The sequence below is a fragment of the Myzus persicae genome, unplaced genomic scaffold (genome assembly GCF_001856785.1).
Source record: "Myzus persicae strain clone G006 unplaced genomic scaffold, MPER_G0061.0, whole genome shotgun sequence".
NCBI classification, from domain to species: domain Eukaryota; kingdom Metazoa; phylum Arthropoda; class Insecta; order Hemiptera; family Aphididae; genus Myzus; species Myzus persicae.
In genome coordinates, this window is record NW_019101784.1 from 388534 (window position 1) to 405647 (window position 17114).

A 17114-nucleotide genomic window follows, 5' to 3' on the forward strand; every position below is an offset into this window, starting at 1 on the left:
AAGAAAAATGTTAGTATAATATAGTATTCACCAAAAAAAATTAGGGACCAACTAGTGTAATACCTATTATTAAAAGAAAAATGGGGTTGAACATGCTTCGCCCCTGAATATACATAAACATAAAAACATTTATTCAGCATTTCATTTTTAAGTATTATTCAAAAAATGTAATCCATCACCTGCTTGACCTTTGGATCTAGGTGCAATGGTAGGAAAATTAATTTTAACATTTATAAAAAATAAATAAAATATAAAATTATGTTGAAATAGAAGGCAGATATTCTGAATTTTGAATCCAATAATAAATAATAAATAACTATTTCGATCAGGTCGCAGAAGAAAAGCTGCCCACAAGCGTATGAAAAAATTTACTTTGAGTGTAATATGTAGATAAAAAAATTGCCGAGAACCACAATACGTGCTCATAGGTGAATTCATATTAAAAAGCAAAAAATAATAATTAGCTATACAAGTACCTATATTTTCTAATGAAATTGGAGACTACGATCTACATGACTATTAATTACAAAAAACAATAACAAGACCGGTTAATTTGAATATTCTTGTTGTTTGGTTTTTGGAACATATTATAAATCTATATCTACAATCTTAGCAAAAGGCAAGTTGTAATATTATCTAAGATAGTACGATAACATACTTTCAATGTCTTCAAAAATAAAACATACACATTATGATAGTAATTAATTTCTCAGTCCTGAGAATTCAAAATAGAATTAAGAACATCACAAAAATAGTTGAATGTGCAACAATATTTTTGTCACTTTTACATGGCAGGTATTGCCTCAATTAAAAAAAATTCATGAAACTAGATTAATAAGAGAAATAAGGTTCATATTAAAGATAAAAACACTGCAATAGTACATTGCACTAACAATTTTTAGAGAAATAGATATTTATCAGTTGAATTTAAGAAAAATCTATGAAAAAAAGAAATTGAAACTGATTAACCTCACAGTAGCAATTTAAGGGAGAGGTAACTTTAAAGTATCAAAAAGTTTGTTAAATTCAAATTCATACATTATTATGATTAAAATTATTTGTTTCTTATTTTAAATAAGGAACATTTCATATACTATATTATTTAAATGTACGTTAATTTGGAAAATGACAAAATCAATATAATATGTCATGAATCTATATCTAATTTAAAAAAATACTAACAGATTCATTTTTAATACATATATTTTAATGAAGGTACTAACTACATATAGACAGATGATTATTTATCCACCCATGGATTACAATTAAGAAAAGATATATAGATGTAAATAATCATATTGAAAACATAATCATTTTTCCCATATAATATTATTACATTTTTGTTTAATTAAACATAAAAAAAATTGTAAAAAAAAATTATTTTAGGTAGGAGGGGGAGCGTATAATACATTTTTCGTTTTGTATAAAATAAACATAAAAAAAAAAAAATATTTAACTCAAAATAATAAATTATTACACCTGATATTTATGATCAAAATGAAACATTACTCAGAAAAAAAAATTATATCTGATACTATTGAATAAACAAAGGATTTAAAAGGTTAAAAGGAGAAAATGATACGTCTGTATGATCACCATTCTCCCAATGGGTAATGCTCATTAACGACTAAAGACAGGTCGTCAAAGTGTAAATGCGGACATGACATCAAGTCAGTTGGAGTTCCAATAGGGAGTAGCTCCTTGGCTGTAGTTCTGTTTAACATTCACCTTACTGGTCGTAGGGTTTACAGATTGGTTACGACTCATATTGCCTGTTCCATTGCTAAGTTCTTGCTAAAATCATACAAAATCAACAATTAATAATAAACACATGTGTTTTATGTATATTATATTATGTACACAGATGTATTTTACTTACCCCTTGCCTGTTCTGAACTCTCATATCAATCTAATAATAACGAATAGAAATTCAATCAGTTTTTATATTAAAATAAATTATAAACTAACAGAAATTATACAAACCTGATGATGCAGAGGTGCAATATGATGAGGCTGAGGGTTGCCAGGAGGCAGAGGAGATATAAACACTGGAGCATAACTACCAGCACTATGATGACCGCCAACTCCACCATTATTTAAAGTTACAGAAAATGGTGGCGGAGATTGAAATGACTGTTGTTGTTTGTCATACGGCTAAATAAGAAAAATTATTACTTTGACTAGTTAATCATTTTTTTAATTTGATCAAATACACTATAATTTATAAGTACTTGCGCTAACCTTATTTAATGTCGATTTGCTGGAATACATAGCAGCGAGATCAGACGAATTTGTCTTGCCCTGAGCTTGAGATGTCTGTTGACCGGACACACCCACTTTGCTTGAACTTCCATAGTCATTACTTGAACCAGTGACTGAAGATGATCCCAGAGTTTCATACACATTGTTATAACCAGCAGGTGCAGCTGCAGTCTTACTGTACCCCGACATTGTGTTTGTAGCTCCTGTGCCATGACTGGTTGCACTTGCTGCCGGCGCCATCTGATAACGAACCGCGTCGGTGTGTTTTTTCAGTTTCATTTTATTATTCATTTATTTTATATATTAAAATAAACATTCATAAGAGTTTTATACTGATATTATTTTTTTACTTTTTTTGAATTAGTAACCCAAAAAGAAAAAAAATGATATATTGATGCATAAATATAAATATATACATACTATATAATATGTATATAAAAAATTATACGCAATACGTTTATGTATATATAATATATACTTATTACTGTTTTTAGTTTAAACGAAAAAGGAATATACATATTGTTTGCTCCCCCAAATCCTGAGAAATTTTTTATTCAATTTTTTTCAACTAATACTAAGGAAAAGGATGTCAAAATAAGTTGAAACTGGATAAGGTGATTTGGATGATTAAACATTCATCAAGTATTTTGTTCGTCCGTTGTGTAGCAATAGATCTAACAAAAAGAAAAAAAGAAAAAATCATACAGAAATATGCTTAAGAACCGAAGTTGCAATAAAATTAAAGTGGTGATTTCAAATACACACCCTTATTTACATCTTAAATCTGTTTCTTAGAATTGAACCTTAAAATGTGTTAATAAATATATTAAGTTAATCATTTCTTATTTGGTAAGTGAATAGTATATGATAATGTTTAATAATATATATAGTTTATAGTAATTAATACTTGATAGTTCAATATGAGAAGGAAACTCTTAGACAATGAGTTATTGTCAGACTTTCAAATAGTATGTGACGCTCACCAGCCACCAATACAGTAACAGGCTATCGAGGTTCCTTCTTATATTTAACATAAAAGATACATTAATATTTTTCAACTCTACTAATTTTATCACCAGAATGTTTAACTAAAAAATGATAAAAAAATTTCTGCAAAGATATGAAAAAAAATGACATTTGAAATTGTAAATATTTATCCACTTTAACTTGTAATCCACTTTAATTCAAATAACATTTTTTATGATGAAAAGATTGGCACCAATGAGTTGTACAATCGGTTTATGTAAATCTAAGACGAATAAATCTAGAAATTTAAGATTGTTTAGATTCATTCCAAATGCCTTATTAAGGTAAAATGATATATTGATAATACATATACAATTGAGTTGGAATATTTCACAATTTATAAGATCCTTAGGACCAATAAAAAAATATATTTTTTAAAATTAAATGTTAGAAATAAAGACACACAAACAACCAAATGTTTAAATAATTCTTACAAGGTATTCTAAAACATATTACATTAATAATTGAAAAGTAATAAAAATGTATTTAAAATATTGAATAATTATCACCAAAAAAATACTAAAAATATTTAATTATAAACTCAAAAACGAAGGACTTATTTTTGTTTCCCGTAGATTTTCAGATATCAAGACTACTGTAAAAATATTAAATAGTTACTTCATATAATTAACAAGATACCAAGATTACCTTGCAATTTGAGGATTATAAAAAATCTAATTTTACAATTTAAAGAAAATGTTGAACATTAAATATCAAGAGCACCCCCAAAATTACAAGAATATTATAGTTTGTTTCAAATATTTGTATAAGTATATCAATTTTATATTTATACCTAATTTTTGTTTCTTATCAAAACACAATTAGTATTTTCAAGGATTATTGATATGTAAATAAATAAATAAATAAATATTATAGTCCCAGTAGTAACCAAAACAAACATAACTCATACATACATATTACGTTACTATATTTTATAACTTTTCAGTACCTCATTTATAACTTCAGATGGTACATACATAAATTGAATAAAAATATTTAAAAAGAATTTTCTTACAAATATCTACAAGGTAAGCAATTTAAATTAAGGAATGTAAAAATAATAACTAAGTTATTATTTAAATACATTTTTGTGATTACCATAATTGTAACAAATTAAATATATTAACAATATTGTTAATCATTAAACATTTATTAAATATTCAAAGTATAATTTAAGGAAGCAAAATAGTTCTGTGATCTTAAAGATAAGTTTATAAAAAAAAAAATGTATTTAGAATATAGATTAATTAACTTACTGGATACATTGTGCCATACTGGAACGGATTAGCAGGTATGACCGATTGTCCATAATAATATGTAAAACCGGGAGTAATGGGTGGATTTAATAGAGCTTGCTGATGAGCCAAAGTTCCTGTCTAAAGATAAATTCAAAAATTAATATGTCATACATTTTTATTTTATTAATAAAAAATAATAATGGAAATTAAAGAAGTAATTCAAACTTATATACCAAATGGTTGATGTAACTTACATAAAAGTACTAACTAAACATTCCACTTACAATTAACAACATTAATTACTTAGTTCATCTAAACGGTTTATAAATTTAACCAACAATGGGTGTTTTGTGAAATCTATTCTCGACTATGCTAATATTTGATATGTGTGTGTAGTTATGTCAACTTTTAGAATGATTATTAATATTTTCCAGTAAAGAAAAGGACTAATTTTGTAATTTACCATCTTTATATATTTATAACATAATAATATTTGGTAATAATATAATAAAAAAAATTCAACTGTGAAATCGAGTATTTATTATTATTTTTTTTGTTAAAAACAATGCTTCAGAGGTGGGTTTCTAGTAGCAAATTAAAATTAGTTGCTATTTTGGAGAATCTAAAAAAAAGACTTTTTCATAGAAATGTATGCATGTATGGTTTCATTTTTTGGACCATTTCAAATAGACTATATATTTAATGCCAAAGAATAAAAAAATAAAGTATTTTCAATAATGTTCACTTAATAATGGTTATTTTTAAAAAGAAAATCACTTTTAAGTTATCAAACATTGAAATGCACAAACTTAATGTTGCAACATGTGACATCCTTGATATTTTAATTATATATACAGTAAAACCTGTCTTGGTTTGCAGGTTTCCATACAACTGAATAAAAAGGAAAATTCCGTAATATAGAGTTATAATATTCTGCACGATTAAGGTTGTAACATTTTCTGGCCAAAAAAAAAAAAATTCATATCATAGGCTTAAACTTAAACAAATCTTTGAAGACAGATGAGAGCAAATACGATATGAAACAACAGGTAAACTACGACAACGGTGACAATAATAAGCACTGATGTGTAGATTCAAGATAAAATGTACTTATCTGTCGATACGTATTAATCGCTGACCTTAATAATTGTTTAGTAGCAAAATAAATGTGGGTATCAAAAATATTTTTGTTCATTTTATGATGTGTTTTTCTGTGTATATGATTTACGGGGCCAATAAATAGCTTTCCATTTTACATCAGATAGGTTCCCTTTTATCAAGGGTTTAATCCTATGTTAAATTATAGAAATCTGCCGGGACCATAATACATTTCCACACAGAAAAGGATTCTGTCTTATCAAGGGTTTGGATAAGACAGGTTTCACTGTATACATATTACATACGTATACACACACATTAAAAATACAGTATGTTACTACAGAATTATTATATGATGAGAACCAGCTGAATTTTAGAATAAAAATCCACATACACTGCAGCGGTGACAACAAATTGAGTCTGGCTGCATTTTCTACTTCACGTTTTGTGCTCAATAAAATAATATTGTTTGTCATTCAATGTATGAATATATTACCTGCTGCTGAGATAGAGTAGATGAAACTGGCGAAGCATTATTGTCTGTACGTGCATATCTTGAATCTGTTAGTGATGAATAACCTGCAACATTTGAAATACCAGTTCCAGTAGTTTCTCTTCCAGTCAGACTTGACGATACACTAGGATACATTGGATCGGGCGAATAAAAGTTAGTCTGAAAGAAGTAATATAATATTATTTCATTTTTAGTTTGTTTCTTAAATGCTAAATGTTTTACCATATGATGAGGTAACCTTGATTGCACCATTTGTAAATGTTCCTCACTATACATTACAGGATGAGATTGGTGATAGTATCCAGGAATACCCTGTTGGCTTAATATATACTGAGCACCAACAAGTGGAGCAACACCAGGAGGCATTCCTGATAGTACACCACTTTTATTTGCTAAAATAGTTTTAAAAATATGTAATTAAATTAAATTAATAATAAAAAATTAAGTATAATAAATGTAATTCTTAAAAAACTAAACCTAAAAGATCCTTCAATCAAGTAGACAAATATAAAACTAAGTAAATTCAATTCAATAATTACTTGTTGGTGTAGTCGATTTTGAAGTCAATAAAGTACTCTGTGCGAGTCCAATGCTTGACGTTGTACCACTTAAATTACTTCCGTTAGGATTACTAGCACTTGATGTCAATGAGTTATTTGAAGGTTGAGACTGATCATACTTAAAAAACAAAATATTATAACTCAACTAAAGAAATTCTTGTTCATCAATAAGTTTTCAACAAGTATTTGATAATATCATTTTTTTGCTGACAGCATACATTTTTAATTTTATATTCCAAAGCAGAATTTTACTAGGAATTTTCATTACACATTAGGCATCTTATACACCTTGACCTTTCTTGATTCTATCATGTATTTAGATACTATTTTCTTTGTTGTATATTGAATATTGTTTTGATTAAATAATAGTTAATTGAAACAAGTTTTAAAATTTGTCTAAAATTATTTCCATACCTTAATTCACACAAAAATCATAAAATTAATTAAAATAGTAGTTTAAAATGGTAGGACTATGTTGGCGTACGTATAATGTAAGCCGTGAAATCCTCGGAAGTCAGAACTACCTTTTAGAACTGTCTTTCTGAAAGTCCTGCCTCCAAGGGGACAGTTTGAGACCCGGAGATATTTTAATTAGTCATTAGGGTAATAGCGTGCCATCTGTTGGATGCGACAAAATAAACATTTACGAAAATCCTAGCCACTTTTTTTTATGTTTCCTTGTAAAGATACCAGAACACTAATTTTATAAAAAGGCCTATGGGGATCTAACTCCCACACCCCACTTGAATGCACTTGTGAGTCTACAGATGATAACATTTGGGGGGGGGGGGACTCTAAAAAATTATTGATTCTTCAAATAGGATGTGGATGAATTAAGTTTGAGAATCTGTATTTTAGAAGGTATAATTTCAAAAAAGTAAATCTGTGTAAATTCTAGATTTTACTTGATAAAAATATAATTTGTATAAAACTGGACCCAAAAATTATCTATAATTTATAAAATTAGTTAAAACAATTTTAAGAAAATGTATACCTAGAGAATGCAGAAATAATTTCCTGGTTATATATGCTCAATAAAATAGTAATATTAAAGTAATACCATAATACCAAAGGAATGGGGGAAAGCACTTGATGTCCCTTATTATAACCAGGGAAACAAAGTTTCAATATTGTACCACTCATTCAAAATACTCGAAAAATTGATATTAAAGCTCATATCACAAACAGAAGAGGCAAAGCCGATAAAGCAGTTACACAGTATATACTTGATGGTACAAAGAAGAGCAAGATTAAATCGGCAGTTTTTGTGGACTTAATTGTAGCGTAAGAAACTGTAAACCACAGAAAGCAAGTTTATGACTTGACTAATCCTCGACTTTATCCAACTCCAAGATGGTTGAAAATAAACTGGAAATAATGTTAGGACAATACTAATAAAGAAATTATCTGAAGCTAAATCCTTCCATAACACAAGTGTGAGCATCGTATCTACGTAACAGTTAGAAAAATAAAAGTAAAATGGCAAGAAGAATTCCTAGAACACTTAAACAACAGTATATTGAATTATGTTATTAGACAAAATACATATACAAGAAAAATTGTGAAAAATCAGAAAAAATTAAACACAAGGAACAGAATTATACAGAAAATAATAGGTTTTAAATGGGGAGAGGATATAGAGTATGCTTACCCAGTGAAGAAGAATTGTGTACATACCAAAAAAAAAATGGATACAGCCACAAATTAACCATATTGAATAATAACTATTTAATACCTACCAAAATAGAAAAATTAAAAATGCTCAGAGGCATAGTACAAGTAGTGGGTCAACATTATTTGAACCACTCCACTCCACTTTAAACCACACACAACTAATTAACTAAATATTTAAAAATAATTTAACTATTATTACATAGAATAACAAAAATATAAAGTTAAAAATTATGCTGTCAAAACAATTGTATAATAAAAATAATAAAAAATGCAATTTTTTGTTTTAATGTTGTTTTATATTGACTTTTACTTACCAGACTTTCTTTAGTAGAATTAGTAGTTGAAGTCAACGAAACAGTTGACTTAGACAAGTTTGTATTCCCAGTTTGATGTAAATTTTGGTGTATATAGTTGGAGTAAGTTGATGGGGTATACATTGAAGCTAAATTGGCAGCTGAAACAATAGGAGGATAGGAAATTCCAGATGCCTGATATGAGTGAGGATTTGGGTACGAATAAGAAGGGAACTGAGGTTGTGCTGCTGTTTGAGGGTAATTAGCATTTAAAATTGAATGATTAGATTGAGACAGTTGAGGAATGTGGGGATTTGTACTATTTACACCAATGTTGGATGCAGTTGTACCATACAAACTTGTATGACTGGATAATCCCTAAAAAATTGTTATATAATTATATTTTTTTCAAAATCTATAGTTTGTAATATTTTCCTGTGTTATTGGTTTTTGCTCAACCGGTTTGATTGCTAAATACCAGCTATTCATAGACAAGTAAGTTTAAAAACAAAAACAAACAATACAGGAACTAAAAACCAAATTTAGAAAAAGGTTTAGATACATACTTGTGGGTTATTAGAATAAACTGAAGAATTATACATTGATGTTGGTTGTCCGGCATTAATATTTTGGTAAGGATTAGCAGCTGCAGCATTCTGTTTAGTTAAATAATCAGCCGGAGGAGGAACACCAGGGGGCGGCCCAATTTTTGTTGATGGCTGAGGCGCTTGATTTACTTGAGGTGATCTTTGAGTCTGAACTGAAGCTTGATTAGAAATTGTCGAATATTCAGTTTGTGTAAGGACAGAATCTACTTTCTGAGCAACTGAGTCATCATATTTAACAACAGGTGGCAATGAATTTTGATCCTGTGATGGATCACAAAGTTGAGGTACATCACCAGAAAGATCAACAGCACCAAACGATACATCTAAGAAGTTGATATTGACACTAGAATCATCAGGTGGCATTTCAACAGCACTCAATGGTATCTTAGAAGGAGGGGGTATGCGAGCACGTAAGGTTGGTTTTTTCCCAGGACCCATTGAATTCTCTTCAAAAGGCGAAGAAACAAATTCCACTAAACCATAAAAATGTATATTTTAATAATTATTAAATAATAAGTATTTATTTATTTAATTATTTATATTTTTACCTGGAGGATGAGAATTGAATGTAGTTGCAGCTGGAGGTAAAGTAACTACTTTTTTTTGTTGACTTTCTTGAGTTAATGAGGACAAATACTGGGACTGTTCAGGTGTTAATGTTTTACTGTTGGCAATTGATGCAGCAAGTTTCTCAGAAGCAGTACTCTGGTATATTTTATTAGGAAAATAATAAATTAATTTTAAATATACTACAGCAAATATTTTTGTATAATTACATTAGCAGCTGCTGCTTGCTGATTCGGTGCTTGCACAGCATCATTCCAATCTTCTACTTCTAAATATGCATTTTCATTTGGTTTGGGTACTTCAACTTCATTGTTAACAGTACTCTCAGTACCACCACTAGGTGTAAATACTTTAGTGTCAGCCAACGAACCAGTATACTCTTCATTGTCCCAGTCTTCAGGTGATGGAAATGTACCCCAATTTTCTAATCAATTAATCAATTAATAAAAAGTTTTAAAAAAATAGAAACAACTCAGTTAGTTAAAGATTAAATATCAAAATAATATTATAGTTATTAACTCATAAGTCGATAACACGTACTGTAGAATGGTAAGACTAGGTTCACGGTATCAATACCTTAAAATTAGTCTAAGTCTATGAAAATATTATTTAATCACATTTATGACATCAAGTTCCAGGTCCCTATGCTAAATTTTTTTGTGATCACAAAATAATAACTATTATCATTAAAGAAAACATTTTTATTTTTTTTTATTAATTATCAAATTTTATAAAAATTAGAAATTCAAGTCTCCATGTATTTTTATAAAACTTTAAGACCAACTAAAGAAACATAATACATTAAAAACACCATAGCTAGGATTCCAAAACTTAAATACAATTGAAATTTAACTGTGCTTGAAAACTTTTTAATTTCCTGGAATTCATAATTCGTAATCCTGCTAAAGAAGTAAATACATGAAAATGGCCAAAATTGAAAAAGGAATGTTTCTAGGAAATTTAGAAAAAGTTCAATTTTTATTCAAATCTTAGCCAGTTATTACTTTTAATTAATGAATATAATTTTTAAAACTAGTTTGCTGCTGATCATATTTTGGTGCAATGGTTTAAACGCTTTATTTAATACCATTTAAATTGAAAGACTGGTAGGAGAAAACTGGTTTAGAAAATTACATGTAATGCTAAGATTATAAATGTGTTAATTTATATTGAAATCCAATAATATTTTATTTGATTGATTTATATTTATATATATTTACCCTTCTTTGATTCTTTGGCAGTAGGATTAAACCAAGTGTCAATTGGTTGACTGAATCCACTATTGTTGCCACTACCAGGTCCTGAATTACCACGTTCACTGTTCTGGAACATACGAGTACCTCTAGATCGACCATTATAACGTGGTCCATTCATGCCTCTTCTTGAACCTCGGCTATCAGAACGGAAGTTACGATTCTCACCACTAGCACCATCTTCAGCTAGATTCTTTTCGTTTTCTTTGTTTTCACGTTCTCTCCCTATAAACATTGAATAAAATAAGTGTATTCAAAACAAAAGAAAATTACACTGACATTTACGTGACTCTCCAAATCGCTGACCACCTTCGGTTGGTCTAGGCCTATTAGTAAAACCTCCTCGGCCACCGCGACCTCGACCTCGTCTTTCACTAAATCCACCATTGTTCTGAGCAGTAATACTGGCTGCTTGTGTAATGGTTTCATCCCATTCAGCATCTAGTTGAAAAAAATAATATATATAAGAATAAACCAACTGCGAAATTTAATTAATAACAATATCAATAACCACCTCCATCTGCTTCACCGTTTTTCATCAAATCATCTTTTTCTTTTTTGTTTACGCTACTAGCTCGGTTTTTTTTCTTCTTGCCTGTAGTTGACCATGATTCCTAACAACAAATATTGGTTAAATTATTTAACACGCTCACTGCCACACGTATATTTCTAATCTGGTGCCACACGCCGCATATCTTCGGATAACATACTCGTGAAAATAAAAGTATACGAATAATCGCGGGAAACCAAAAACCGACTGATAAGAATTTTCTGTTAATAAGTTCTGAATGACTAGATAAATAATAAAACAGTGTCTCTATGGCCAAATAATTATAGGAGTGTATTTTCAGTATGCACTGTGACGATCAAGGATCGGCAGCGGCCAGAAGGGCCTTACTACCAATGCCGATCGGTGATGTGCAGTGGAAATGAACGTATTAAGGAAAACACAACAATAATGATTAATACTTTAAACTTAAGAATACCTGTGGTCCTTCCAAAAGGGCATCAATAGTTAATGCAATATCTAAAGCATTGTCATGGAGAGCAATAACTACTTCATCTTCTGTTTTTTGAGTTATTTGCATGACCTAAAAATTATAACACACTTAATAGTATATGTCTGATAAGTTAACGTATCCACCTACTTATATTAATATTTTAATATTAAAAAAAAAAAAATACCAAACACACCTGTTTTATTTTGTTGTTAATTTCTTCGTCAGGTTTTAGATCAATAATTTTAGCAATCCTGAGTTGCTCTGCTGTTGGCTAAAACAAAAATTTATATTTAAATACATAAAAATTTGAATGTGTCAAGTACAACAGTTATGGCAATTGGTTTTATTAGGATGTAAGAATATAATCAAACTATGAAATTAGGAATACAATTTTAAGAAAATAAAATTAGTACATGCCAGATTCTAAAGTTGTTTTAATTTAAAGTTAATTAGAAAAAAAAATGTAATAAGTAACATTTGTAATTTGTAAAATTCATTATTACAAACATTTAATATTTTTATAAAATAATTTTTCTAATTAGGACAAAAATAATATTTTAAGAATTAACATTTTAATAATTGAAATACTCTTTGGAATTTTAATTTAAGAAGGTACATCAATATTTTCCACAACCTAAATAGGTATAGGACTTCTTATTTGAAATACAGAAATGTGTACTGCCACAAAACACTCTCTAAGTATTACAAAACAAAAAAATGGTCTTCATATTTATTTAATAATTCCAAAAATCAGAATTTGAGTAAAATTAATTATTAAAGGAAAAAATGGAGGTGAGCATGCTGGTGAATCCCTCTGTGTATACATATATATATTCAATCATTCAAATATACGAGGGTGGGCTGATAAGTAATACCTCTTATTGCATAGTTATTTTTAGATTTATAATAACATTTTAATTTATAATGCATTTATGTGTTTATGTTGTTGGTTTAGTGTGTGTGAAGAAGCGATAGTGTAACATTATTATTTTATTATTTGCGCAATCTAAAATGACTAAAAAGTCTAAAAAAAAAGATTAAGCGTGACAGACCAAATTTAACCCAACTTTTGCTTCATCACAAACCATGCTAGATCTCACTGCAGCCGTGCCACAATCACAGCAATTGAATCACTCGGATTCGGCCCCATGCTATTTTCTTCTGTTTCTTAAGCTCAAAGAACATCTTAAGGGTAAAAAATTTAATTCTAATGAAGAAGTTAAAGCTGAAGTTAAACGATGGTTCAATGCTCAAGCTGAAGAATTTTATTTGGATGGCACTTCTAAACTAGTAAATCGTTGGCAAAAATGTATCGCCCTAGAAGGTAGTTATGTTGAAAAATAATAGTATGTAAATAAAAATCATTTAATTTACTATACAACTGTTTTTAATTAATTATTCTATGTACAATAGTTCTAAAACTACGCGTTAAGAGGCATTACTTATCAGCCCGCCCTCGTATATTATACAGAGTATTATTTGGTACCAATATAACTATTCATTATATTAGGATATTAAGGTTTATAATATTTTTTATTAATTATTCATTGATTTCTAAATAATGAGATAAAATTATTATTCTGACCATAACAATATATAATTTTAAAAAAGTTGCAAAAAGGTGTTTTAACATTTAGCTGTAGGTTTTTATAATGGGTTTTTCTGATTATCCCCATACCACGAATTTCCACAGAGGAACTGGTTTTGGTAGCACGATAACGCAGAGAGATGCTCATAACCGACATGTTCCCTTGTAGAACAGAGTATACCTTAAGAAGATGCTGCATAGACATTTGTTATCTCCATCTTCCAAGTGTGTAATTTACACTTAACAGATCATATTTAGCTTCTTCAGTTTAAAAATTTAAAATTATAGTGTACTGACTTGTTATAAAACTTGATGGTAAAAACATTATCTGTGTATGGTTTGATTTTTTTTATAATAATTCAGTTAATTCTGTTTTTAAGTGAGTTATGAACATTATTAATTTATGCTTCAATATATAAACAAAACTTACTAAAAAAATTAAAATATAGAAAAAGACCCATACACAAACACAAATAATGTTCTTACCATCAAGTTTCATAATAGGTTTATTTACTCAAGTTTTAAAACAAATGAAGTACTTAAGCTAAACGCAATCTGCTGAGCATAAATTTAGTATGTTACACAATTGTAAGACAGACACAACAAATGCCCGTTTGCATCCTTTTAATCCCTTTTCATATAAAAATGTAAAAAATATAATGTGATCTCTGTTATCAGATGTCCTAGCACATTTATAATATTTAAATATGAAAATATGTTTAGAATTACACAAGACCTAGCACAGGAATAAAGTTGGATTTAAATATTTTATTACAAGGAAACACCTTCAATTTAAATACTATCTACATCTTGAAACAGAGTGGAAGTATCATTATTTAACACAAAAAAAAACAATTAGGGGTCTTTCTAAATGTTGTTATTTTGTTACAATATCTGCATTAAAGACATTATTATTCAAAAAAGTAAGAAATAATAACATTTACATATTAAAGGTTAACTTTAATGTAACAAATGACCCCAATAATTAATTAACAACATAATAGGATAAGATATTTAATAAATAATGTTGAATAAAATAAAATATTTACCCTACCCAATTATAATAATTCATAAATATTGTAGATAACTGATGATGATCGCATTATTGTTACTTTATAAATTCTAAAATTCTAACAAAGTGTAACAATTTTTACTGTAAGATATAAATACCAAGAATATAAATGTTTATAAGCAAATTTAACTGACAACACTAGTTGTAATGCATATACCTAAGTCTAATATCTTGGTAAAGTCAAATTTAAATTAATTTAACGATAACAATTTGCAGACAATGGCATAATACTAAAAAAGGGTATAAGCAACAAATTATATTTACCTGCAATTTTTCTTTTTCGTGTGTTTTGTTAGGTACTGCATCTTTTGTGTCAGAGTTCTGTAAAGCAGTATTGGTAGTGCTATTCTTACCAGACGTCTTGGCGTTGCGATTTACAACACCTTTAACGCTGCTCATTATAATGTATTTATATTTTTGCTTATGGTTCACCTATTCCTTATGTACAACGGTATTTACAAGGTAATCTGAAATGACAAAACAAGCAGTTGAGTAGATTGGACACAATTGCTACAAGGTCAAGAGTAGAACAAGTAAATAAGCGATATGTTTGAAGAATGACTGATCAAACGACAAACACTGCAAGCACCCACCCACAGAGAATAAAAAAAAATAAATATAGATGTGTACAATGACACAGGTAAAGCAGTGAATCAACTCTACAACTATTACAACAATAATAACAACAGTATTAAAAACAACAACAATAATGTAAACAATTACAGGTAAATTGTCGTAAAAAACGGAAAACGTGTAAAACCGACCGGACTCCCTTTGTCGCACACGTCCAAAATTCTTTTCTCAAATAAATACGTGTGAAACACACCGGCAGCGTCAAAGACAAGGGTGGTGGTGGCGGTGAGGAGCGTTGCGGCGGCGGCATTGGCCGGGGGGTTGGTGGGGGGAGGGAGTAAAAACACGCTAAGGGAGCATATGTGCGGTTTGGCGCGATAATTACAGAATTTCCAGATTGTGGGAAGGGACGAAAAATCGCAAGCCCGTCGTGCTTTTCCGATGCGTTAACACCACCGCACAGGGACGAGTTGATCAGCACGCCGCGGATATTGCGCGACGGCGTTCCGCGAGTGAAACATGTGGTGGGGACTGGCGCGCTGGAGAGACGACGGACGACGCCATTTCGAGGACCGAGAAATCGGCGAAATTCTGCGGTTCGCCGTCTGCCAAAGCCATGAACGGCGAGCTGAGGGATTACGGAGCCCGTAACAAGATGAAATAATATGTTTTGAGACGTACTTACCAAAATACGATACACATTTAAAACTAAACACGGGAACGCGATCGATGCATTTAACCTCGGTATCAGACTAACATTATTTTTGTACACAAAATGTAAATAATGAAATAAAAATACATTAGTGTGTGTGTGTTCGTGTGTGTGTGTGTGTGTGTGCCAGTAGAAGTGCGTGCGTGCGTGTGCACCATGCGCGGCGATGATGCGCGTGTGTACGCCGGCTAGAACGAGACGGACCGAACCGGCCGGCCGTCGGGCCGACAGAGACGCGGTGAGCCGTGGAAGAAACGGCGATGGCAGTACACCACGGACGATACTCTTTCCGCCATGCCATAACCGCGACCCGGATACCACCACAATAATATTATTATGTATTGTGTTCGGGGAAGACAAATGTTTTTTATTCCTCTTCGCCTATTCGCCTATACCGGACACCGGTTTCCCGCGGGGTTAAGGAGCATCATCCTCGGTGTATGCTATTCGACTGTATTATTATTTATTTCTCTCTTCGACAATCGGAGAACCCCATGATCCGCGACACCGTGTGTTGAGTACTTAGACGAAAATACGAAGTTAACAATAATATTTATTTTTCGATTTTCGTAACATCGTGGATAGTCCTCGCGTCTAGCGCCACTGCGCCAGATGGAGGTACTGCTGCTGCGGGCCGGGTTGTCCGGATCCTGACTGCTGCCACCGTTGTAAATTATTATAACTATAATACAATCTTATAATAATAGCTATTATTAGTAATATTATACGTAACGTTAATACGTTATGTTTTAAGTATATCGTATTCGTATATTATAATGTGTTAAACTGAAAACTATAAAGATTAAAATTGGTTTTGGTCTCGATTTATCGCAAGACCTTGCTACAAGACCAAGATGGTGCTGACTGTTGGTATTATCAAGACCAAGACTTAAGTCCAAAAAAATACCCATGCTGCCAGATCAAGCCCAACACTGCAAGACTTGCAATTTTATTTTTTTTTTTTTTCCCCTTAAACACATTCATAGCACTGTTCCCCGTGTTCACACTCACACACCATTAAGTACGAAAATAATGTGCTTCAAGTTGTAAAATAAAAACATAATATAAGTTTTGA

General features: G+C 30.2%; 1 protein-coding gene across 5 annotated transcripts; it reads right to left on the bottom strand.

The window, feature by feature from the left end:
• Positions 1 to 1298: 1298 nt before the first annotated feature.
• LOC111030418 (protein lingerer) lies at positions 1299 to 16145 on the bottom strand. Of its 5 annotated transcripts, none has more exons than XM_022309895.1 (19): positions 16013 to 16145; positions 15019 to 15221; positions 12288 to 12365; positions 12080 to 12184; positions 11608 to 11707; positions 11379 to 11534; positions 11061 to 11318; positions 10050 to 10264; positions 9822 to 9978; positions 9232 to 9746; positions 8687 to 9043; positions 6678 to 6816; positions 6361 to 6530; positions 6121 to 6297; positions 4545 to 4664; positions 2242 to 2502; positions 1984 to 2154; positions 1880 to 1909; positions 1299 to 1794 (listed from the first exon to the last, which is right to left on the bottom strand). In XM_022309895.1, the coding sequence occupies exons 2-19, from the start codon at positions 15151 to 15153 to the stop codon at positions 1672 to 1674; spliced, it is 3267 nt and encodes a 1088-aa protein (XP_022165587.1). In that variant the 5' UTR covers positions 15154 to 15221; positions 16013 to 16145; the 3' UTR covers positions 1299 to 1671. The 5 variants fall into 5 exon arrangements, with proteins under 5 accessions (XP_022165587.1, XP_022165585.1, XP_022165586.1 ...); XM_022309893.1 differs by having other exon boundaries at positions 11373 to 11534; XM_022309894.1 differs by lacking the exon at positions 16013 to 16145 and adding an exon at positions 15478 to 15498 and having other exon boundaries at positions 11373 to 11534.
• Between the last annotated feature and the right edge of the window lie 969 nt (positions 16146 to 17114).